Source organism: Phacochoerus africanus, chromosome 4, assembly GCF_016906955.1.
Source record: "Phacochoerus africanus isolate WHEZ1 chromosome 4, ROS_Pafr_v1, whole genome shotgun sequence".
Lineage (NCBI taxonomy): Eukaryota > Metazoa > Chordata > Mammalia > Artiodactyla > Suidae > Phacochoerus > Phacochoerus africanus.
The window spans coordinates 61,052,800-61,078,562 of NC_062547.1; the positions used below are offsets into that span (position 1 = coordinate 61,052,800).

General features: G+C 49.3%; 1 protein-coding gene across 1 annotated transcript; it reads right to left on the reverse strand.

Annotated features, from left to right (window-relative positions):
• Positions 1 to 1,035: 1,035 nt before the first annotated feature.
• On the reverse strand, positions 1,036 to 11,122 carry CCDC124 (coiled-coil domain containing 124). The gene is made up of 5 exons (XM_047776581.1): positions 11,001 to 11,122; positions 6,437 to 6,606; positions 2,308 to 2,497; positions 1,610 to 1,724; positions 1,036 to 1,483 (listed from the first exon to the last, which is right to left on the reverse strand). Exons 2-5 carry the CDS (start codon positions 6,593 to 6,595, stop codon positions 1,276 to 1,278), a joined length of 672 nt encoding a protein of 223 aa, XP_047632537.1. The 5' UTR covers positions 6,596 to 6,606; positions 11,001 to 11,122; the 3' UTR covers positions 1,036 to 1,275.
• Between the last annotated feature and the right edge of the window lie 14,641 nt (positions 11,123 to 25,763).

The window sequence follows — 25,763 nt, forward strand, 5'->3', positions numbered from 1 at the left end:
TCAAGGCCCTCCATCCATAGGCCCTTTTACCTTCCTACTTCTGGGCAGAGCCTAGCTCACTCAGGCTCAGCCCTGACCCCACACAGATGGGGACATATGTGAGGATCTGCATCTGAGACTTGACATGGGATAATAGCGTTCTTGTTCTTAGCAGGAAGAACCAACAGGGTATAAACCCTGAGGGGGAACAAGTCTGCTGTGTGGGAGAAGTTGAGAACAAAGAATCAGGTGGGACTGGAGCTGGGGCAGGGGGTAGTGGAGAGTCGGGGAAACAGGAGCAGCCTTGTGAGTGTAGAGAGAGTGTCACTGGGTGGGAGCCATAGCAGTAAGCTGGTAAATGTTTGGACCTCACCCCATACCCATGGGCCCATCTTCCAGCTGCCCTCCCTCTCTCTACTGACTCCCAGAGGCCAACTAAGCTCTAGGAAGCCAGAACCAAGTTTGACTTCATCCAACCCTTCCCAAACATGTGGCCTCTCATGGGACACTCATTCCTACCCAGATCCACCTGCCCACTCCAGCCTCCAGGCCTTTGTCTGCCCAGTGCCCTACCTCTGTGGTGGAATCTGACTTATCTCCCACTGAGGCCTGCTCTAAAGAAATCCTCCACCAGGAAGCCTACTCAACCCAGGTGCCTCCCATGTTGGAATAACAGAACCGCAACCATTTCCTGGCCCCAAGCATAGTATGTGACCTGGCTGCTGACTCTGAATCAGAATCTCAGGATGCCAGCAACTCTCTTCCAGTTCTCCTCTGGTTCTGCCTCTGAAGTACTGTGGGACCTGGAGCCAGTGCCTCGACCTTTCTGTGCTACCCCTTACAGTAGGCCAGCAAGGCTTCCAGGGGCTGATGGTACAAGTCTCTCACTGGACAAGTGGCCCAGCCAGGCGCCCAGCATAGCTCTTAGCTAGCTTGCTAGGACAGAAGCACTGTTGGGGCCCCTGTCTTCTCTGGCTGTAGTCTGTGCATTGCCCCCTCATTCCAGGCCTCCTCTCCCCACCACCCACCCTCCCAGTAGACTTCAAGTACACACTCTGCCTCAACGACCACCTTTATTGGACACTCAGCTCCAGGGCTCCAGCATGAGTGGGAAGGGAGGGGGTGTCACTGGAGCAGGAACCCTCCGACGGGAGGTGTGGCCAGCCATGCCACCTAGCCCCCAGGACACTCGCCGAAGCCCCTGGACATCTCTGTAACCCTCAGAGCTGATCCAGCGGGAGGGCACGTGGGGTCACGACCCTGACCGCCCACAGGGCGGCTCCCCCAGTTCCAGGCTCACTTGGGGGCATTGAAGGGCATGACCCGCTGGTTCATGGGGTTGTCTGGTGAACGCAGCCACTCCTTCTTGAGCAGCTGCTTCAGCTGTGACAGCCGCATGTTGGGGTTTTCTTGCTTGAGCCGGGGCAACTGCGCCTCCTCGAAGGCGGTGAAGGCCGCCCGCATGCGGCGCTCAGGGTGTCGGTCTGCGGCCTCCTCCGCCAAGCTGTGGACGAGAACGAGAACGCCGCGTCAGAGGGCTGGGGCGTGGCCAGACCCGCCCCGTCCCCAGAGGCTCAAGCCCCACCCCCTGCCCCACCCCAAAGACCGTGGCCCCTCCCCTGTCACGTACCTGAGCACCGCAATGGCATCCTCGATGGTGCGCGCCTCTACGCTGCCCTCCTCCAGCACGCGGCGGTTCACGTTCTCCTCCAGGGGTACCTCCAAGTGGCTCTTGGCTTTCTCGGCTGGCAGCGGAGGCGGCCAGGTGACAGAAACACACACAGAAACAGAGAACAGAGATGCAGAGTTCCAGGGAGATGAGAGAGACATCTCAGGGGGAAGAAGCAGGGGAGAGAGGGAGGCAGGCAGGCAAAGAGTGACAGCGGGTAGGAAAGAAAGGCGACCTGAGCTGGGAAGCCCTCCCAAGACCTACCTTCAGGACAAGCCAGTCCTGCCTGCCCAGCACCGGTACCCAGCCCTCCAACTTCCCTCCTAACTTCCCTCCCTCCAGCCCAGCACACAAGAGACACCTCACATGTGGCTGCTATCTCCTCACCTCAGGACACCCCATCAGCGTGAGACCCCCCCGGGGGTGGGGAGGGGCACAAGCCAAAGTCAGGTGCAGAGTAAGTACACACGTATGTGCCAGTGCCTACGGTGCTCAGAGCCAGGCCTCCTGGGGCACCACCCACCCACCCTTCACCTTGCAGAGCCCAGGTAGCTTCTCTGGGGGGTGAGCAGGGGGCTCTGGACTCAGCCCAGGGGGCTGTCCCACTACCTATCCTTTATGGGGTAAAAGGGCAGCTTCAGAGTAGGCCGAGTCCCCACCTGCATCTGAGGCTTCCTTGTGCTGATGGTCTCGGCGGAGCGTCTCCTCAATCTGGGCGCGGGTGACCTTGCTGGGCGCGGCTACCCGGGGGGCCTTGCCCCCCTTGAGCTTTGAATCCTCCTCTTCTAGCAGGCGCTGCGTCTCCTTCTTGCGCTCCAGCTGTTCCAGGCGCCGCTTCTCCTTCTCCTCCTGAAGGAAGGGGAGTCGGGAGTGGACCCTACCTTTAGCAGGGGGTCTGGGTTCTCAACCAATGTGGACTGAGGCCCTGCTGCGTGCCAGACCCTATGCTGGGCGTGGGACACGGGTGGGAGCATGATGGGCCAGGACTCCCATCCTATATGACTGTGGCAACACAGGGAACCTTGGCCAAGGCAGTGGGTGGCTCTCAGAGAAAAAGTGATACCTGGGCTAGAGGAGGAGCCAGCCAGGAAGAGAGCTGGGGGAAAGAAGTCCTTAGTGGTGGAAATGGCTGGTGCAAAGGTCCTAGGGCGAGAACCACCTAGCATGACAGAGAAGCAGCACAGAGGCTAGTGTGGGGGTGTGGCTAGTGTGGCTGGAGTGGGGAAGGGAAGTGTGGAGGGGGAAGAGGTGGGAAAGGTGTAGGTGGGACCACGGGGCGCCTCAAGGGCCTGGGGAGGGGTTTGTACTGGATTCCAAAGGTGATAGGAGCCACTGGAGTGTCTGGACCCATTTGCCAGCTGGGGCAGGGGTTCTGACTTTTTGGGCCAGGAGACCTCAGAGAGGCACCATCAAACTGTTCACAGCCAAGCGTCATGGAGGCTGGGACTGATGCCATCTTGGCTCCCCACTGAGGCCCTGGACGGGGGGACATCTGGTCCGTAGGACTTGTCCTTGGCCACTGCCCCTCCACTGCTCCAGGGGCAGAGTGAGGTTCTGGTTTATTTGTGGTGCAGTGTGGCAGTAGGCTGGGAGTATTCCACTGCCCCTCACCCAGCACCCCTGCCTGCCCACCCACTGCCTGCAACTCTGCCATCTGCCTGCTATGCCTTGGGAATGGTCCCTATGCTTGCAGTGCCCCCTGTGACACTCCTGAGGCAGAAAAAAGTGCCCCAGAAGAGAGGTTCCTGAGGACACCTACTGGCCCTCTGACTTCCAACCTGTCTGCATGATTGGAAAGGAGGGGGGAGGTTAAAGGTCAAGGTTGTTTGAGCACAGCTGCTAGGCTCTCATTTCTGTGGTCATGCACCTAGGATAGGTCTACAGTGCTCTGAGTCTGCGCCCACATCAGTCAGAGGTAATGTCCTCCCGAGGCTCCCTGACCACTGCATGATGCATGTACAGCCCATGTACACTCCGCTCACAACACAGCCCTGCCTCAGGGCCTTTGCACTAGCTGTTCTCCCCTCCTGGAGTGCCACTGCCAGCCTCCTTCCCTGATCAACCCTGGCTCATCCTGAGCTCCTGGCTCCCTATCCACCTGCTCTACCACATGGCTCTTTTCTGTGTCCCACATATCCCTGTTTCCTAGACTTCCAATTAGCCGGTGCAGCTCAGAGGAAGGAGGTAGGCCCCGGCACACAGTAGGTGCTTAGTAAAAGTGTGCAGAATGAATTCCAAAAGGCTCCCATAACTCAGGAAGGACACCCAGCATGCAGACGTTAGTCTCTAGGGACACAGAACTGAGGAGGGAGAGTGAACAGTTATACTTTGACATTCAACAGAATTTTCTGAAAAAGTCACTGGCAGTTTTTTAAAAAGGGCAATTAGCAATTGGCAGCATCTAGTGATGGGTGAAGGATGAGGCCACTGGTGGAATATTCCGGAGCCATCAAAAATGAGCCTCATAAATAATTGAGATGGAAACCAGAGAGTCAGATGCTCATCACTGATGCTTAATATGGAACAAATGGAGACAAAATGCCAACCTCTGGGCTGGAGGGGTTGAGGGGGGTGAATTATGGCCCAGTCCAAGGCTGATGTCTGGTGGCTGCGAGAAATTTGACAGTGAAATCTCATTTAACCAAGGACATGGCCTTCAGGGTGAGAAAAGCCTTTGGTGTCACTTGGAAGGGGTGTGTGTGCACTGTTTCTGGAGTTTTGGAACAAACCTGGATTTGCATGGGTTTTTTTTTGTTTGTTTTTGGCTGCACTTGCGGCATGCAGAAATTCCCAGGCCAGGGATCGAACCTGTACAATGGCAGTGACAACGCCGAATCCTTAACCGCTAGGCCACCAGGAAACCTCTGGATTTGCTTTTTTCATAGAAACAGTATCTTTTTAAAGCAGCTGTCATGTAAGAAAAGAAAGAGGGACCAGGTGTGCTATGCAGACTGTGGGCGCCACTTGCCCATCAGCAGGAAGAGGGATAAACAAAACCCAGAAAACCTCCCAAGGGTGAAGAAGAAACATCGGCAGCCCTGTGTAAAACACTTTGGAGGGGGGACTTCCTGGGAAGGACATGGGGCCTGGGAATGTTCTAGAGAGCAGGGGTTGGCAAACTCTGGCCCTCCACCTGCCCTGGTCAACTTTTAGCCCATTTGTGTATGGCGGCTTTGTGCTACAAGGACAGGGTAAAGCAGCTTTGAGAGCTCATCTGGTCCCGACTGGCTATCCAACCTCTGCCCTGAGCATTCTTCCAGGTGTGTGCTCCAAAGGTGAGCAGAGAGGTGAATACTCCCTGGGCCACACCCCTGGGTGTGTTTGCAAGGTGCAAACCTCATCATAAACCAGAATGCAGACCCCTGACTTCAGCTAGTGCCAGCCCAGCTCCAGCCCCTCCTCACAGCCTTGTGACCTGGGCTTCCTGCCTTGTCTGTGCCTCGGTTTCCTCATCTGGAGGATGGGGATGACGCAAGTCCCCAAGATGCAAGCCTGGGCTGGGCTGCTGCCTCTGGGATTGTCAAAAGGTGTCTGGCTTTTCTGTCTGGATAATGGATCCGTGGCAGATGTCAGTTTTCCTTTTGGGTTTGCAACTTTCCTATAGTGTCAATAAGAAAACTTAAAGACTTCCATAGGAGTTCCCATCATGGCTCAGGGGAAACAAATCTGACTAGTATCCATGAGGACATAGGTTTGATCCCTGGCCTTGCTCAGTGGGTTAAGAATCCTGTGTTGCTGTGAGCTGTGATATAGGTCACAGACGAGGCTCAGATCCAGCATTGCTATGGCTGTGGTGTAGGCCGGCAGCTGCAGCTCCAATTTGAACCCTAGCCTGGGAACCTCCATATGCTACAGGTGCACCTCCCCTGCTCCAATAAAGACTTCCATAGAACCAGTGCATTGTTCCCGTTGGGATTGTGGGGGGGACACACCAGTGATATTCAATTCCAAATAAACAAGGCAGGATCCAGCCCTGCACAGAAAGACAATGGGAAAAACTCACAAAAGTGCCAGGCACCCCCTGAACTGAGCATGCAGGGATGGTGTATCACCACTGCCATTTGGAACATTTATCATGCAGGCTGGAGCCTCTGACCAGCCCACGGACTAGGAGAAGCAGCTAAGAATGGTTTCTGGCGCCACCTACTGGACCAAACAGGTCAGCATCAGCCCTGAACCACTCCCCAGACTCGGATTAAGCAGCCACTGTATCCCTGGCACTGGAGCCCAGCAGGAGACAACCAACTATCCTTGCCCTCTTCTGTGTTTTTATAAACATCCGGAAGTCCCTGCAGGCCCAGGGTCAGCGGGTCAGAAACAGGACCTATCAGCATGTCTCAGCCTTGGAACAGCTGATATCTGGGCTGGCCCATTCCTTGCTGTGGGGTTGCCCGGTACAATGCAGGGTATTGAGCAGCATCCCTGGCCTCTGCCCACCAGATGCCAGTACCACCCTCTGCCTGGCACTTGTGACAAACGAAAATGTCTCCAGATATTGCCAAGTGTCCCTTGGGTGCAGAGTCACTCCAAGGTGAGAGAACTGCCAGTCTGGCCTAGCCCTGGCATTACATGGAGGGCTTGCTGTCCCCTAAAAATGCCAAGTCCTGGCCACCCCAGGGCCTTTGCATGAGCCTTTCTTTGTCTCTTGCTTCCTCTTCCCTCCATGCCTTTGCTCCTTGTCCAATACCTCCTCACCCTTCAGGGCAAAGACCCAGGGGCCTCCTGCCACCTTTTACTGTGTTGCCCGCCTGCCTTGCCCATGGGCACAGGAACCCAGGGCCCACCCACCTTGCGCTGTTCCTTCCTCATGACGTGTTTGTCCTCATCCTTCCAATAGGCATCCTCCAGCTCTTTCTGCTTCTTGGCATCAGCTGCTGCCTTGGCCTCAGCCCTCCGAGCCCGGGCCGCTGCCGACTTGGTGTTCTCACCCTGGAACTTCTTGGGCATCCCTCAGCAGGCTGTGAGAGGAGGGCAGGGACCAGTGAGTCAGGGGCATCCACCCTTGGCACCCCAAGGCTCATACCTGTGTAGTTACAGTCCCCTTGGGGCCTCAAAGGCTTTCTATGTAAAACAAGGGCTTTGGTTTTGTTTTTCTTTTTGCTTTTTAGGGTTGCATCCGCGGCATATGGAGGTTCCCGGGCTAGGGGTCCAGAGCTACAGCTGCCGGCCTAAGCCAGAGCCACAGCAACTCAGGATCCAAGCCGCATTTGCAACCCACACCACAGCTCACAGCAACGCCAGATCCTTAACCTACTGAGCAAGGTCAGGGACCGAACCCGCAACCTCATGGTTCCTATTCAGATTCATTTCTGCTGTGCCACGACACGAACTCCTAAAACAAGGGCTTTGGACTTAATAATTTCTCTTTTTAAAAAAAATCTGAGGTAAACTTCACATAATACAAAATAAACCATTTTAAAGTGCACAATTCAGGAGTTCCCACTGTGGTCAAGGATCCAGCGTTGTCGCAACTGCAGCTTGGATTCAATCGATGGCCCTGGAACTTCCATATGCTGTGGGTGCCACAATTCAGTGGCATTTAGCACATTCACAGCATTGTGCAACCATCACCTATATCTAATTCTAAAACATTTCCATCACCCCCAAAGGAGACCCATGCCCATTAGCTGTCACTCCCCATCCCCCACCCTGGCAACCACAAATCTTTGTCTCTATGGATTTGCCTCTTCTGGACTTCTTTAACGCAACATGATGTTTTCAAGGTTCATCCATGTTTTAGCATGTGTCAGTGCTTCATTCCTGTTGATGGACCACATTTTGTTTAATGGTCTATCCATGACGGACATTTGTATTGTTTCTGCTTTTCAGCTCTTACCAGTCATGCTGCTGTAGATCCCTGTGGGTCAGTCTGTGTGGACTCTTCCACTCTGCCATCTATGAGGCCTCATGCCCCGGCTCCCAAAGCCCTGAGGCCAAAGCCTTCTCTCCCTGGATAAGCAGCTGCTGTGAACTGGTTCCAGTGACCCAGCCCAGGCTGGGTTATAGTTATAACAATCATAAAACTGCTGTCCAGTGGGCACCTGGTCTGTGCGAGTCCCACACTGGGTGCTGGGGAAATGATGATACACTCAAATGGGAGGTGCCACCCTCCTCACACCTGGTGCCCTACTATGCATCTTATACGGACCAACTTCGCTGAATACTCCCAGAGCCTTAAACATGAGGACTGTCCTCATTCCCATCCTAAGGTGGAGAAGCCAAGGTACCTGGTCAAGTTGCACAGGGCTGAGCCTGGAGTCTGACCTCCAAAGCCTGCCTTTCAGGTGAGGAAGGGAAGCTGAGAAATGAAGAGCGCCTCTTCCAGAGAGCTGACTGAAGACACACCACTGTGTGGTCAGGGCACAGAAGCCCTCAGTTTTCCTCATCTAGAAAGGGGCTGATGTTCCTCACTCCTGTGTTGTTCTCTCCCCACTGAGACTCTCCAGCTCAGTCCCTTGCTGAACCTTAGAGAAGTAGTCTGGGCATCCAAGAATGAAGGGGAGAGAATGTGGGGGCCATCATGACCCGGGACCACCAGGCAACCCTCCCCCACCAACCTCCTAGCTGTGTGACTTGTGCAGGAGGGGGCTCCCACCTTGGAGCCCCGTTGGAAACTCTAACATCAGCTCCCATCTGCAGCAGTTGTGCGTTCGGGCTTAAGTGCTTCACACAGAACATCTTAGTGAATCCTCGCATCCCTGGCAGGTGGCAGCCACGCTGAGACCTGAAGGATGGGTTGGAGGCAGCCCTTTGGGGATGAAGGGCTGAGTCTTCTGGGAAGAGGGCACAGGTTATACAAAGACCCTGTGGCAGGGATGAAGCCATGGGCTACCGGAAGCATGGAGGCCTCTGAGACTTGTGTGGGTGACAGAGAAAGAGGGGGAGGAGGAGAGGCTGACAGGATGGGTTCTTATGGGCTGAGGAAGATTTCAACCCAGGCCCACCCCCTCACTCTCAACTTCATCCTCCTAACTACTGCCCCACCTCTATGTCCAGCTGGCCCCTCTGGGAACATCAGTGCAGATCTGATCTCTGAGGCCACTGAGGCTACCTCATTAGACACAAAGAGGCAGCCCCTCCAGGTGGAGTCGGGAGCGAGTCCCATGGGGCAGAGCAGAGCAAAGTAGGGGAGATCAGTAGACCACAAACTTCTCTTTGAGGTACTTGTTTGGGTTGATCTCTTATAATTTACACGATTACTCGACAAATGTTCATTTTCCCCACCAGGCTGGGAGCTCCTTGAGGACAGGGTTGGGACTGCTCTGGTCAGTGCCCTGTATAGTAAGGGCTCAAAAAAAAATTTTTTTTTTTCATTTTACGGCTGTACCTACGAATATGGAAGTTCCTAGGCTCGGGGTTGAATTGGAGCTGCAGCTGCCAGCCTACGCCACAGCCACAGCCAACCCCAGATCCTTAACCCACTGAGTGAGGCCAGATATCAAACCCACATCCTCATGGACACTGTCGGGTTCTTAACCTGCTGGGCCAGAATGGGAACTCCTCAAAAAATGTTTTAAGCAAATGAATGAGCAACCATCTATTTCCGGGGTTCCCTCAGTATTTATTTCATACTGTGCTGTATCCAAACTCAGCTTCTCACTTCCCACGCACTTCCCTCTTCAGCCTCTGAGCCTTTGCTCTTGCTATGCCTTCACCTGATACACCCTGACCTGTGGCCTCCTGTGAAAACCCTGCCCACTCACAGGGACTCTGCCCCAGCATCCCCTCCTCCTGTTGCTTAAGACCCCCAATACCATCTCAAGGCCTGACAGCGCTTTTTTGATCCCTCTCAGGCCAGCACTGAATATTTATGTCCCTTCAAAATTTTTATGTTGAAGCCCTAACCCTCAAATGTGACTATATTTAGAGACAGTGACCATGAGGTGATAAAGGTTAAATAAGGTTGTAAGAATGGGGCCCTAATCTAGTAGAGCTGGTGCACCCATAAGAAGAGAAAAAAGGGAGTTCCTGTTGTGGTGCAGCAGAAACCAGTCTGACTAGGAGTCATGTGATTGCAGGTTCGATCGCTGGCCTCGCTCAGTCGTTTAAGGATCCAGTGTTTGCCGTGAGCTGTGGTGAAGGTTGCAGACGTGGCTCAGATCTGGTGTTGCTGTGGCTGTGATGTAGGCTGTAGCTCCAACTTGACCCCTAGGCTGGGAAGCTCCATATGGCCCTAAAAAAAAAGGGAAGAGAAAAAAGACACCAGAGCTCACTCTCTCCACCATGTGAGGACACAATGAGAAGATGGCCATTTGCAAGTCAGGAAGAGAGCCTGCACTGGGAACAAACCTTGAATTTAGCCTTCCCAGCCTCCACAATTGTGAGCAAATATGTTTCTGTTGTTTAAGCCACCCAGTCTGTGGTATTTTGTTATGGCATCTGGTGCTAACTAATACAGTTTTTCTTCTTTGTTCGATAAATGCTCTCTCACACACTTTGTCATTCAGTAAACACGCACCGAGCACCTAGCATTATGTGTGGGATGCTGGGGAAAGGCATTGCTGATGGGCTTCCTGATTTAATGGAATTCCCAGGCTGGCTGAGAGACAGACAATAAGAATGGTAACTCAAGATCAGAGCTGTGGTGGGGACAAGCAGGTGCTAGGGGAAGCTGGGAGGGGGCTTCCGACCTGTCTGTGGAGAGGTGGGGAGGGAGTGTCAGAGGGCTTCCTGGAGGAGACAGCTAAGAAAAGGCCTGAGGGAGTGGGGAGCCCCAAGCCCCCAGAAGTGTGGGGGAGCCAGGCTGGGAAAAGGGGATTTGTATTCCAGGGTTTGGGGAAGGTGCGGAGGGCATCAGAGCCCTCTGGGCTTGGTGAGGAGGTGAACTGGATGAGTGAGACAGAAGCAGGGAGCTCAAGCAGGGGGTCTAAAGGAGTGGCTCTGGCTAAGCAGGGGTTGCAGTTAGGAGGGAGTCAAGAACCACGTGGTTGAGTGGATGTGAAAGTAAGAGAGAGAATAAAAGATGAAACTCAACGCTGCCTCCTCCAAGAAGTCCTCCAGATACCTCTTCTGGGCTCCCCCAGACCGTCATCCTCTTCCCAGTCCTGACCCCATTACAAGAAGCCAGGGACGTCTGTACTCAGCACTTGTCACCCCAAGTCTGTAAGCTGCTGAGGGAAGGGCTGGAGCTAGGTGGCCTAGAACAGAATGCTGTCTCTCTGGGTCTCAATCGCCCGCTCCGGGAAATCGGCATAGCCTCCGCGGGAGACCTGGAGCCTGGGGACCAGAGGTGGCCCCGTCTCTGAGCACCCCATCTCCAGCCCTTCCAGATGGGTGGTCCCAGACCCAGCAGCCTCGCGGGGCCCACCCGCACCCCGCCCCTCGGCTCCGCCCGCGCCGCCACTGTTCCTACCTCCTTCCCCCGGCGCCGGCCCGGTCGCGCCTCTGTGACGTCACCGCGGGGGCCTGCGCTCAGAGCCCCGGGCGGCGCGCGCTGATTACGTCCGAGCTCCGTCGCCATCTTGGTAGAGAAAATACTGCCCTGGTCTCCAGTCCAAGTCCAGGAAGTTAGCCGTTTCTTTGTCTCTTCAGGGAGCGCACGCTCCTCCCCTGCGCTTACTTCAGATATTAACAAGTCAGGAGAGAAGATTAGAAGCTACAACCTAAAGCATTACCTTTACCAAGATGGCCGTTGTCCAGATGAAAAATGGCTCCCTCGGCTTCACACGTGAGTCTAGTGGCCTCAGCCAGGAGTTGCTTGGCCGCCAGGGTGCGCCGGAACCCGCGGTCTACGCGTGGTTGGTTGATCCCCTTATCCAGAGGAAGCCTCTCAGGCTCTTCGCTGTCGCCTTGTGCTTTGAAGACTCATCTAGCCCACATTTTTTTGCCTCCCTTGTGCGAAGCTTAAAGTGGGAGGGAGCAGATTAAAGGGACAGAAATTAAAACACTGCGCTTTCCAGGTTCAGAGAGAACAGAAATTGAATTTGACCAAAGTAATGGAAAGACTCAAATTCCTCCGGGACCATCCTCCTGGATTGCTGTCAACCCCCCCCCCCCCGCTTTGTTTTGTTTTGTTTTGTTTGTTTATGGCAGCGCCCAGGGCATGCGGAGATTCCAGGCCAGGGATCAGACTGGCCACACAGCAGTGACCTGAGCCATAGCAGTGACAGTGCTGGATCCTTAATCCGCTGAGTCACCGAGGGAATTCCACATATCTTGCTCTTTTATTTTATTCAGCAATAGGTTTGGGGGGCCTGTTTGTCCAGGGCACCTGTATTTGTGCATTCACTAAGTAAGCCTCAGGGTCCTTCTCTGTAAAAATGGTTATATTAGGGGTCTGAGAATGACTGTACTGGGCCTGGCTGTAGGGAGAGAAGCAGGGCATGGATTTGGGGGCAGTTTAGGCAGGACAAGTTGACCACAGAGTTTGTTCTCCCGAAGGCAACCCCAGTGACACCTCAGGGACCTAAATTGGATCCGTGTATCTCCCCTGCTCTCAAGCCCCAAGTGGATCCCTACTGGCCTGCAAGACTGACCTCACCTCCCATTCCTCCTCATCCCCATTCTTTCTCAGCTCCAACCACATCAGCCTCCTTTCTCAGAATGCCAGATGAAGTCCCGCCTCAGGGAATTGGTCAGTGCTGTTCCCCCTGCCCCCAGCTTTTTCCATGAATGACCCCTTCATTTTCTGCAGGACTTTGACCAGATATCCCTTCCTAAGAAGGACCTTACCTGGCCTCCCCAGGAATTGGTGCCCCACCCCTGGCCCTCTTTTTATTTCCTTCATAGCATCAGCCATTCACCTGGAACGATATTTGAGAAGAAGGCACTCAACATGAACATTTTATTGTTGTTCAGTATAGGGTGGGGAATGGAGGAGCCAAAGGCAACACCTAATTAAGCTTCTACTGGTAAAGAGCCAGTCTTTAAAAAGAAAAAAAAAAATTTTTTTCTTTTCCAATTTAAAGAAAGAGCCAGGCTTGTCACACCTTTCTGAGGACTGGGAACCTGTTATGTCTATTGACATAACTGAGGAGTACAGGTCAAGTGAATCGTTCCAGAACAAGCTAAGTCTTCTGCAGGGTGACTTCTGCCACCTCCCAGGCTACAGGGCATAGTTCCCATTCCTGAGGACTCCTGACTTCTATTGTTCTGACATTTTATAGCTCTTAAATGCTTGCATTCTCAAGTAAGCGTTGAGGTTCTACTCTGTGCCTGTGCTGAGACCACAAAAGTAAATGAACAGACACAGTCCCTGGTCTCCTGAGGCTCAAAGTCAGGAAATCATACCAAAAAAATTATGATCCTAACATTGGCCAGAAGATGTACCGCACCTTGAAAGTGAACATAAAACCTGCAGGCAGATTTTGTGTGATGCACATAGTTTTATATGACACAGTGATTCATTTTATTTCTCTTTGTGTATGTAGGCATACAGGGGTATATGAATATACAAATATATGGAGTTATACCCTAAAATCCTACCTTGCTAATTGCTATGTGAATAATGTACACAATGAAGAGAATTTGAACTTGGGGCCTTTTTTTTACCTGTAAATTGCCTGTTTCGTCATGTTGAGATGAGTAGATGTTGCCTTTTGTCCCCCAGATACTGTTGACTCACGCTTTTTGAAATGTTCCCAAGTTGGGTTTTTTCGGGGTTTTTTTTGTTTTCTTTTTAGGGCTGCGCCTGCTGCTGGAAGTTCCTAGGCTAGGGGTCTAATCAGGTGCAGCTGCTAGCCTACACCACAGCCACAGCAACTCAGGATCCAGGTCACATCTGCAACCTACCCACAGCTCATGGCAACACCAGATAGATCCTTAACTCACTGAGTGGGGCCAGGGATCAAACCCTCATCCTCATGGATACTAGTCAAGTTATTACCTCTGAGCCACTACAGGAACTCCCCAAATTGTTTTTTGAAAGATTCCTTACTTTTGAGGAAAAAAAAGTTCCTAATAACTATTGTTTGTTACTGTGAAAATTTCTTGTCTTTGAGACTTAAATCTTTTCTCTGACAGATGTCATTTCCCAAATTTAGCCTTCAAATTCAGAATAACAGAACTTTGGGAGTTACTGTCTTGACTCAGTGGTTAACGAATCCTACTAGGAGCCATGAGGTTTCGGGTTCGACCTTTGGCCTTGCTCAGGGGGTTAAGGATCTGGTGTTGCCGTGAGCTGTGGTGTAGGTCGCAGACGCAGCTCGGATCCTGCGTTGCTGTGGCTCTGGCATAGGCCAGCAGCTACAGCTACAGCTCCAATTAGACCCCTAGCCTGGGAACCTCCATATGCCTCGGGTGAGGCCCTAGGAAAGGCAAAAAAAAAAAAAAAAAAAAGAACTCCGAGGATGTCTTTTGTGCCTCAGCTCCTGTTGGGCATCCTGAAATTGCCATTAGCTAACATGGGTATTTGTTTCTTCACCCATAGAAGCTAGGACAAAAGGAATGATCAGGTTTTCTAGAATTCTCTAAATTTTTTTTTTGTCTTTTTTTGCCATTTCTTGGGCCGCTCCCTCGGCATATGGAGGTTCCCAGGCTAGGGGTCTAATTGGAGCTGTAGCTGCCAGCCTACACCAGAGCCATAGCAATGCAGGATCCGAGCCGCATCTGCGACCTACACCACAGGTCAAGGCAACGCCGGATCGTTAACCCACTGAGCAAGGCCAGGGATGGAACCCGCAACCTCATGGTTCCTAGTCGGATCCGTTAACCACAGCGCCGCGACGGGAAGGCCGAATTCTCTAAATTTTAATTCCAAACTGTTAGGAGAGCTTTTTCATTTACCAAATTTAGGATTTTTTTAAAAATCCATTTTTTGGACAAATCCAAAAGAGTGCTATATTCCTCCATTGGCTGTATAGAAGTAAAATATGCTAAGATAAATATCTTTCAATGATTGTATACTTTTCAGGTTAAAAGAAACATGGCCACATGAAAGCACAAAAACTGCTGTAAAAAGCATCAGCATCACCTCAGTGTTCATTGCAGCACTATGTAAAATAGCCAAGACATGGAATGGACAAAGAAGACATGGTACATATATACAATGGAATATTACTCCACCATAAAGAACAAAATAATGCAAAATAATGCCATTTGCAGCAACAGGGATGAACCTAGAGATTATCATACTAAGTGAAGTAAGTCAGAGAAAGACAACTATCATATGAAATCACTACTATGTAGAATCTAATAAAAATTACAAAAGAACTTATTTGCAAAACAGAAACAGACTCATGGATTTCTAATTCAAACTTATGGTTACCAAAGGGAAACATGGTGGGAAGGGATATTAGGAGGTTGGGGTTAACATATACATACTACTGTATGTAAAACAGATAAAAAGGACCTACTGTATATCACAGGGAAATCTACTCAATATTCTGCAATAACCTATATGGGAAAAGAATCTGAGAAAGAATGGATATATATAACTGAATCACTTTGCTCTCACAACATTGTAAGTCAGCTATACTCTAATACAATTTTAAAGAAGAAGAAAGAAAAGAAAAATGGCAAAGGAAAAAACCTAAGCTCAAAAGTACTGCAGGGATGTCAGTAAAATAAAGGGTGTGTGCCTTCTGATCCTTTATTTCCTAGCAGGGGAACAACAACAAAAAAAGCAGCTGCAAAAGTATTTGTTTCCTGGATTCCAGATCCACACATTCTTGTCTCTCTCTCTCTTTTTTTTTTTTGTCTTTTTAGGGCCGCACCCATGGCATATGGAGGTTCCCAGGCTAGGGGTCTAATCGAAGCTACAGCTGCCAGCCTACACCACAGCCACAGCAGTGCCAGATCCTAAACCCACTGAGCAAGGCCAGGGACCAAACCCGCAACCTCATGGTTCCTAGTTGGATTTGTTAACCACTGGGCCACGATGGGAACTCCCCTTACTGGGATTCTTTTCTGCTGTGCCATGATGGGAACTCCAAATACTCCAAATTCTTTTCTCTTTTCTCTATAACATGGGAGTCATCCAGCACCATTGTTTATTTCAGTCTCTTATTGGATTCAATAGCCAGGGCCTGTCACCTTGTATTAGAACTAGAGCAGCAGCAGTAGAATTTGTGGGAACTTCAGAATTTGTGGGTTCTGGGGTCCATGCTCAACTTATTGGACCCTATGCTTATAGATTGTGGTTCGGACAGAAAACACTCAGCATTTCTCAGCTCCTTCAACATATTCCTGCTTTCTCCTTCAGGCATCACTCCTTCCCTGTAACATTCTAAACTCAGCTCCCCTCCTCCCCTCCCCAGAGAAGTAGAGTCCATAATTGCCGTCCTCTGTTAAAGAATTGTCCCAACTCGGAAGATCTTGCAGAACTGTGTCGTCTATTAGAAATAAATGTAAGGTGGGCCACTGTTGCAATTTAAGGCTTCCTAGGCACTACATTAAAAAAGTAAAAGAGGAAGTTCCCATTGTGGCTCAGCAGTAACAAACCTGACTAGGATCCATGAAGATGCAGGTTTAAGCCCTGGTCTCGCTCAGTGTGTTAAAGATCTGGTGTTGCCGTGAGCTGTGGTGTAGGTTGCAGACAAGGTTTGGATATGGTGTTGCTGTGGCTGTTGTGTAGGCTGGCAGCTGCAGCTCTGATTCAAACCCTAGCCTGGGAACTCCTGTGTGCCGTGGATTCTGCCCTAAAAAGACACAGGAAAAAAAAAAAAAGTAAAAGAGGGAGTTCTCTTGTGGCACAGTGGGTTAAGGATCCAGTGTTGTCACTGCAGTGGCTTGGGTTGCTGCTGTGGTTGGGTTTGATCCCTATCCTGTGAACTTCTGCATGTTGCACAAGTAAAAAGAAATAGGTGGAATTCATTTCATGATAAATTTCATTTGGACTTCCCGTGTGGCTCACAACATGATAAATTTCATTTAGCTGATGGGTCCAGAATATTGTGACTTCAGCAGCTAATGGGATTCTAAAACAGAACATAGACGAGTTCTCAGAAACCTTCCATCATCTTCCAAGGCCTAAACTTGCCAATAGCCTTGCTGGCACTAAAAATATATATATATCAAACCCCTCTAGGACCCACAAGTAATCTCATTGTGAGTAAATGGTAGGCTATCATGCCATCGATGGTTCCACTCCTAATCCTGAAGTCTACCCTATCACAGGCTAATGTAGCTAAATACTGCAGCAGACTCAGAGGATGCCCCCGCAGTATCACTGTTACGTGCAAGCTGCTTTTCCACATTGCTCAGGTAAGCGGTCACAGCATCCTCTGAAACTCAAGAGGTGGTGTGAAAAAGTCATCAAGAAATCTGCTCTTGAGTTTCAATGAAAAGGGTTTCGTTAGATTCTCTGAGCAACAAGCACAAAAGTAACTCTACAGTGCTGATGATAGGATCTCTGTTTCCCAATTAAAAAACACAAGTCATCTTATCCTGACCACTGGATGTCCATTCCATTGAGAGACCTTAAATTGAGGTTTCTTGGAGTGCTTTAGAAACCTACATCTGCAATAGGTAGGCAAGTCCCTGTGAAAATTAATAAAAGTAAATCTCATTTAAAATGGAGTTACGGGAGTTCCCGTCGTGGCGCAGTGGTTAACGAATCCGACTAGGAACCATGAGGTTGCGGGTTCGGTCCCTGCCCTTGCTCAGTGGGTTAACGATCCGGCGTTGCCGTGAGCCGTGGTGTAGGTTGCAGACGCGGCTCGGATCCCGCGTTGCTGTGGCTCTGGCGTAGGCCGGTGGCTACAGCTCCGATTCGACCCCTAGCCTGGGAACCTCCATATGCCGAGGGAGCGGCCCAAGAAATAGCAACAACAACAACAATAACAACAACAAAAAAAGGCAAAATAAATAAATAAATAAATAAATAAAATGGAGTTAGAACTAGATGAACGGATTAAGAAATGTGGTATATGTACACAATGGAATATTACTCAGGATAAAAAAGAACAAAATAATGCCATTTGCAGCAACATGGATGGAACTAGAGACTCTCATCCTGAGTGAAGTTAAGTCAGAAAGAGAAACAAATGCCATTTATCACTTATATCTGGAATCTAATGTACAGCACGAATGAACCTTTCCACAGTAAAGAAAATCATGGACATGGAAAACAGACTTGTGGTTGCCAAGGGGGAGGGGGAGGGACTGGGAATTTGGGGTTAATAGATGCAAACTATTGCCTTTGGAATGGGTAGGCAATGAGATCCTGCTATATAGCACTGGGAACTATATCTAGTCACTTATGATGGAGCATGATAATGTGAGAAAAAGGGATGTATATGTGTATGTGTGACTGGGTCACCTTGCTGTACAGTAGAAAATTGACAGAACACTGTAGACCAGCTATGATGGAAAAAAATAAAAGTCATTAAAAAATAAAATGGAGTTGGCACAATAGCTTCAACTTAAAAAGAAAAGAAAGGAAATACATTTTTAAAATGGAGTCAGGAGGAGTTCCCGTCATGGCTCAGTGGTTAACGAATCCTACTGGGAACCATGAGGTTTCGGATTCAATCCCTGGCCTTGCTCAGTGGGTTAAGGATTCGACGTTGCTGTGAGCTGTGGTGTGGGTTGCAGATGCAGCTCGGATCCCGTGTTGCTGTGGCTCTGGTGTAGGCCGGCGGTTACAGCTTCGATTTGACCCCTAGCCTGGGAACCTCCATATGCCTCGGGCGTGGCCCAAGAAATGGCAAAAAGACAAAAAATAAATAAAATAAAATAAAATGAAGCCAGGAATCCCTGAAAGGGAGTTCTCATGCACATACCTTCTGTTGCAGCTTATTTTATACTCCTGGGCAGGAAGATTATTTCCCCAGCAGGAGGGAGGAAGATTTTTTTTCCTTGCCCAGCAACTGGCCAGCCAATGAGGAACTGTCACCATCTTGAACTCTCATTATCCTCCAAAGGTTTTCCTTCAAAGCAGCCTTCCCACCTCCCCCATCAGCCTCCTCTTTTTCTCTATAAAGTTCCTCTCCTTTGTTCTCTGGACTTGCCTTTGGTTAGCCATAGCTTGCTTGTACCTAGCTGCAATTGCTCTGCCATTCCCCAATAAACTCATTTTGCTAGTGAAATAACTGGCTATTTTATTTTTAAGGTTAACACCCCCAACCGCCCATGCCCATAACCATTGGTCATGCCAATGACTACAGCTGCAGACATCTTCCACCGAAGAAAACAAGATTAGTTTTCTGATTCCACAGTTCTTTTTAACTTTCCTTTGACCCAACTCATCTTGTCTGTTATCATGTGTTGACATCCTGTATTAAATGTAAATGGCTAAAAGTTTTCTCAGTATGCTCTTCCTCATCTTCATCCTGCACTGGAGACCTCCTATGGTTTTCTTCTGCCACTTAAGCAAAAATAAAACTTTTCTTTTTTTTCTTTTTAGGGCTGCACCCCTATGGAAGTTCCCAGGCTAGGGGTTGCATTGGAGCTACAGCTGCTGGCCTATGCCACAACCACAGCAACTCGGGATCTGAGTTGCATATGTGACCTACACCACAGCTCACAGAAGCACTGGATCTTTAACCCACTGAGTGAGGCCAGGGATCGAATCTACGTCCTCATGGATCCTAGTCAGATTCATTTTTGCTCAACCACGAAGAGAACTCCAGCAAGGATAAAACGTTTATGTGTGTTTCAGACTGTGTGTTCTCTTCTAGATAGTAGCTGCTTCATCTTCATTCCCCACCCGATCCTGCTAACACAAATGAATTAGCTATCCCTTTAAACAATTCAGAAGGTAGATGTTGAGGGTTGAATTGTGTCTCTCCAAACTAGCTGTTCAAATCCTAACCCCAGGCACCCCTGAATCCACCTAATTTGGAAATAGGCTCTTTGAAGGTGTAATCAAGTAATCAAGTAACTTGGTTAAGGTGGGCCTTAATGCAATGACGATGTCCTTATAAGAAAAGGAAAGTTTGGACACAGACACCCAGAGGGAGAAGATAATATGAGGACGGAGGCAGAAATTGAAGTGATGCTGCCACAAGCCAAGGAACTCCAAGGACTGCAGGCAGCCACCAGAAGCCAGGAGAGAGGCACGGAAGTTTTCTCTTTCAGGGTGTTCAGAAAGATCCAACCTGCCAATATCTTGATTTCAAACTGAAAAAGTCAAAATAAATATCTGTTGGTTTAAGCCACCCAGTTTGTGGAACTATGTTACAGCAGTCTCAGGAAACTAACATGGTAGATTTCCTTATATAGGCCCCACCTACTATGTACACTTTCCTCACCTACCTAATCCCAAACATCATTTTGTAAAAACTGGTGCTTGATCTAAGGTCAACAAAAGGATCTGCTGAGATCATTACAACCCTATCAGCAAACCCAGCCCATCAAAAATGCATACAAATATTGGGGTTATCTTCCCTTTAATAATTACTGTTTTCCTCTTAGAGATAACCTAGTTTGCTAAGAAAAGCGCTCTGCCTTTTTTTTTTTTTTTTTTTTTTTTAATTGACCGCACCTGAGACACATGAACGTTCCCAGGCTAGGGGTCAAATTGGAGCTGCCTGCCTATACCAACAGCCACAGTAACACAGGGTTCAAGCCACATCTGCAGCCTATGCTTCAGTTCGCAGCAACACCAGATCCTTAACCCACTGAGTGAGGCCAGAGATCGAACCCACATCCTCCCAGACACTAGTTGAGTTCTTAACCTGCTGAGCCACAATGGGAACTCCAGAAAAGCTCCCCACTTAAGAGAATGATGTTTGGCTTACATTTGCCATGATAAACAGTACTTGTGTTCCCATTTAATCTCTCCTTTTCTATGTTACTACTTCTTAAAATGTCCAGCTGCTAGAGTTCCCATTGTGGCTCTGAAGTAATGAACCCAACTAGTATCCATCAGGACTCAGGTTTTACCCCTGGCCCCACTCACTGGGCTAAGGATCTGGTGTTGTCATGAGCTGCAGCATAGGTCGCAGATGTGGCTCTGATCCAGTGTTGCTGTGGCTCTGGCGTAGGCCAGCAGCTACAGCTCCAATTCATCCCCTAGCCTGGGAACTTCCATATGCTGCAGGTGTGACCCTAAAAAGAAAAAAGAAAAAAAGAGGTCTGGCAAACACTTCTTGCTGCACAAGATATTACTGCAGGTCAAGCAGAACAGTCTGTGACCAGAAAAGAGAGGGAGGGAGACAGAGAGGGAGGAAGAAGGAAGGAAGAAGGAAGGGAAAGAAAAAAGAAAAACCTTCTTGGATCTCTAGAATAGACCCCCAACTGAATTGGGACGATGTTTTCTGTGCCTGGACTTGGTCAGATGGCTCCTGGCTTTGGGAACCATGAGGCGAAACTTTCAAGATGATCCTCAGTGATTTCCACCACCCCCAACTCAGTATCCATGCCTTTGCATAAATTTCTCCCTTTGGAGTGGGCTGAACTAATTGACTTGCTTTTCAATGAATATCACATAACAAAAGTGATGAGATGTTACTTCCGATATTAGGTTTCAAAGACTACAGATTCCTACCCCAAATTCCTAGCCTCCTTTGTGGTAAAAGTGGCCATAAATGGAAGTATGCTATGGGGATCTCTAGGAAAGCTTCTTCCATCCTGATAAAAGGGAGATGCAGCTGGCACCTCTTTCTCCATTCTTTTTGACTTGAATGTGGATGTGATACCTGGGTATGCAGCAGCCATTTTGCAATCAGAAGGCAACAAGCCTGGGGATAAAGAGGATACACTAAAGATGGCAGAGCCAAAAAAGAAAAAGTCTGTGACATCGTGGAGCAGGCGAAGGGACACCTATGGCTGCCTAGTTCTGGTTTCTGGACTTCTTGTTATATAAGAAAAAGTACATCCATGTGTTTAAGCCAATAAAAGAAGAAAAGAAATGACCATGGCTTCCCTGTGTTCTCTCTCTCTCTCTCTTTTTTTAGGGCACCACCTGCGGCATATGGAGGTTCCCAGGCTAGGGGTCGAATTGGAGCTACAGCTGCCAGACTACACCACAGCCACAGCAATGCCAGATCTGAGCCGCATCTGCAACCTACACCGCAGCTCACAGCAACGCTGTATCCTTAACCCACTGAGTGAGGCCAGGGATTGAACCCGAAACCTCATGGTTCCCAGTCTGATTTGTTTCCACTTCGCCACTACAGGAACTCCCTGGTGTTCTCTCTTGAACAACTCACACTGGTAGAAGCCAGCTACTGTGTCGTGAGGCAGCCCTATTGGGTAATTGAGCATGGACGTGGACCCTCTAACCCTAGTGGAGCCTTGAGCTGACCTCAGCTCTGGCTATCACCTCAGCTGCAGCCTCATAAGAGACCTTAAGCCACAAGTACAGTGTGAAACTGAATGTAGGAAACTTCATTTAAATGAGGTTGGGGGGGGTTCTTGTTGTGGTTCATTGGGTTACAAACCCAACTAGTATTGCAACCAAGCTAGTGCCCCATGGGGCTCCTGGGCACACAAGCCTTTCTGTGTCCTCCAGTGCTCGTTTCTAGGGAATAAGCCTCAGCCTGCACGACCTTCCCTGAGTGCCAAAGGGCAGTTGCTAATCAGGGAAGGGAGGGGACGCAGAGACCAGGAAGGAGCACAGCAGCCTTAGGGCAGGGTGCTGGTACCTCCTCAAAAAAATACATAATATTTTTGAGCCTTTCTGTAAAACTAAACCCCCTCAACAAATGGAAGAACTACTTGATGAAGCATTGTTCATTTTGGGAGGGAGGACCACCAGAACCAGTCCAGGGGACACTAAACACCAGCTTTGAAAAATAATGCAAGTTTGCCTCTAGACTGATCTACCTATTTCCACTCGCCAAACTATAAAATCACCTCCTAACCCCTTCCTAGGTGGTAGGGGGGCACAGTCTTTAAGGCATTAGCCTGCTGAGGCTCCCTTTTCCCGGCAAAGCAATAAAGCTATCTTTTCCTCCTTTACCCAAAACTGTCCCTGCGTTTCACTTTGGCACTGGTAGACAGAGGCCAAATTTCAGCAACTGTATCCATGAGGATGTGGGTTCAATCCCTGGCCTTGCTCAGTGGGTGAGAATCTGGTGTTGGCATGAGCTGTGGTGTAGGTTGAAGATGCCGTTCGGATCCTGTGTTGCTATAGGTGTGGCGTAGGCTGGCAGCTGCAGCTCCTATTTGACCCCTAGCTGGGGAACTTCCATATGCCACAGGTGCAGCCCTAAAAAGTGAAAAAATTGGAGTTCCCACCATAGTGCAGTGGAAACAAATCCGACTAGGAACCATGAGTTTGTGGGTTCAATCGCTGCCCTTGCTCAGTGGGTTAAGGATCCGGCGTTGCCGTGAGCTGTGGTGTAGGTCGCAGATGCAGCTTGGAACCTGCATTGCTGTGGCGGTGGCGTAGTCTGGCAGCTGTAGCTCTGATTAGACCCCTAGCCTGGGAACCTCCATATGCCACAAGTGCAGTCCTAAAAAGCAATAATAATAATAATAATAAATAAAAATAAAATGCAGTTGGGAGGTCAATAGGGGGAGCGCTCACACACTACCATTTGATGTCAAGTACAGACCCTACCTTGAATTCCCAACAGGAAAGTGTCTCCAGTAGGAGGAAGGAAATTTTCTTCTAGCCCAGCAATAAGCTAAGTTGGGAACGGTCACAACTTAGCCAAGTGGAAACCATCACTGCCCTGAACTCTTGTTTTCCTCCAATTGAAACTTACAGCACTAATGGCTTGAACGTAGCTGGAACCCAGACTGGGATTTGAACCCATGTGCAGGGACTCTAACCCAGCCTAGAACCGGATTGGGACTCGAACCCATAGTTTTTCATTCACCCGGAGTCTGGACCTACTGAGATTCAGGTTCTTTGTGCCTCAGAACAAAAAGAATTCGGTGAGAGACAAAGTGACGGGCAAAAATAGATTTATTAAGATAGGATGCTCATGAGAGATGCAATTGGGCAGGCAAGGAGGGTTAGGTGGGCTACAGTTTTATAATCCAAAGGGAGCGGCAGTGGGAAAATATCACCTCTTCCTCTTTCTTGGAGTAGTAGCTCCTCCTTGGCATCTGGTAGGAGAGCATTTGACCCTATAAAGTCAAACTAGGATTGTCACGGTGTTTATTCAAATCAGCAGAAGGGTGGTCCTTAAACTCCTGCCCTTGGTCTGAACCTGAATGCAGGCCTCACTTCATCCCCCACTCAATGACCTGAGGCATATCTCGAGCCTCCACTAGTGAAGCAAGCTTGCCTCATTCTGATGGTTTTCTTGAGCAATTATTAACTTAGAGTGATCTCCTAAAGTTCCCTAAGTTTCCCCCTCTATCTTATGGTCCCTTACTGGGACTTCCACAACTACCTTTGTAACTATCCTATTCCATCCCTATCACAATGGATTTAATTTATTTTGTTTTGTTTTGCTTTTGTTTGGGTTTTTGTTTTGTTTTGTTTTGTTTTGTTTTGTCTTTTTGCCATTTCTTGGACCACTCCCGTGGCATATGGAAGTTCCCAGGCTAGGGGTCGAATCGGAGCTGTAGTCGCCAGCCTACACCAGAGCCACAGCAACTCAGGATCTGAGCCACATCTGCAACCTACACCACCGCTCACGGCAATGCCAGATCCTTAACCCACTGAGCAAGGCTAGGGATCGAACCCACAACCTCATGGTTCCTAGTCGGATTCGTTAACCATTGAGCCAAGACGGGAACTCCTGTTTGTTTTTTTGTTTTGTTTGCTTTTTAGGGCCGCACTCTCAGCATATGAAAGTTCCCAGGTGGGCATTTAATCAGAGCTACAGCTGCTGGCCTGAGCCACAGCCGCAGTAACACCAGATCCAAGCTGCATCTGTGACCTATACCACAGCTCACAGCAACGCCAGATCCTCAACCCATTGAGCGAGGCCAGGAATCAAACCCGAAACCTCATCGTTCCTAGTCAAATTCATTTCTGCTGCACCACAAAGGGAACTCCTCACAATGGATTTTAGTTCAAAGCAACCCCTCCCTACTTCCCCTAAAAATAATATTCCTAAATGCTCTAAAAATAACATTCTTCTCCTTTGTTTGCTGGACTTACCTATAGTTTTTGCTATGGCATGCTTGTCCCAAATTGCAATTCTCTGCTATTCCTGAATAAACCCATTTTCCTGGTAAAACTGGCTGTTTTATTTTGAGTTCTGTGCCAGCTAAGCCACTAAGTCAACCCCAGATTTCCTGACCCACTACAACCGTGAAACAAATGTTTCTGCTGCTACGTTTTGGGGTCATTTGATATGCAGCAGTAGATAGCTAATATAGGGCCTATTACGGGTCCAATAAGGAGTTTCTTCAGGAAGTTGTTACAGTGCAATTAGCCAGTGTAGTCTGTCTTGTCCTAAGATCTACTGCAGAGCCTATTGTCTCATCAGATGATCCAACAACTGCAACCTAAACAGCAGGAGGTATTAACTTCATCCAACAACAATTTTGGACAACCTCCTGAACAGCAAGATCCCAGCAGTGGTGAGATGCTTAATATCACGGATTAATGCCCAGCAGCCTGACTTCATGTGTTCTTAGCCAAAAAGAGGGACTGAAAAAACAAACAAACAAACAAACAAAACCCCCCACACAGCCTGACTGCTGTCAGCTTGAAATTGATCTGGCTCTACTAGCTTGGCTATTTAACAATGTCCCAGAACCTCAAGCAAGACCACATTGAGCAGCAAGATTGAAACAAGAGGACTGAAATCAAATACCATGCCTGAGGTTAATTTTATTGTGAAGACTAGTTAATTGTGCTGTGCCAACAGTCAATTTCCTGATTTGGGTGATGTACTAATGTTACAGCAGCTGCCCAGCAGCCCTGTGCCGCAGTGCATCAGCTCTGGCGACAGCCCTGTGGCTTTAGTGTACCTGCTCCAGCAGCTCTGTGGCTGCAGTGTATCAGCTCTTTTACCCAGCGAGAAACCAAGCGAGCCCTCGGAGAGTTGGAGAACTCAGGTTTATTATGCCGGCGGGCTCAGAGGAGATCACTCTCCAGAGTCTGAGCCCTGAAGAAGGGTTTCATGAGGCTTTTATGGGCTACCTCTTCCAGGTCCATGCTTGGCTGGTCAGACCAGAGTGAGGTCAGGCAAGGTAGTAGATGCGGAAACAAGTTTACAGAAGCAGGTGTGTGGGGGAGGGGTGGTTGGGGCCATTGGCTGGACTTTGCTTCGTCATCATGGCCGGGGTCTCTCTACATTTTTATCGGCACATTTTCTCCTACACTAAAGTTACCTGAGATGTTACTGTTGGAGGTAGTTGGGTGATGGGTATGTGGAAA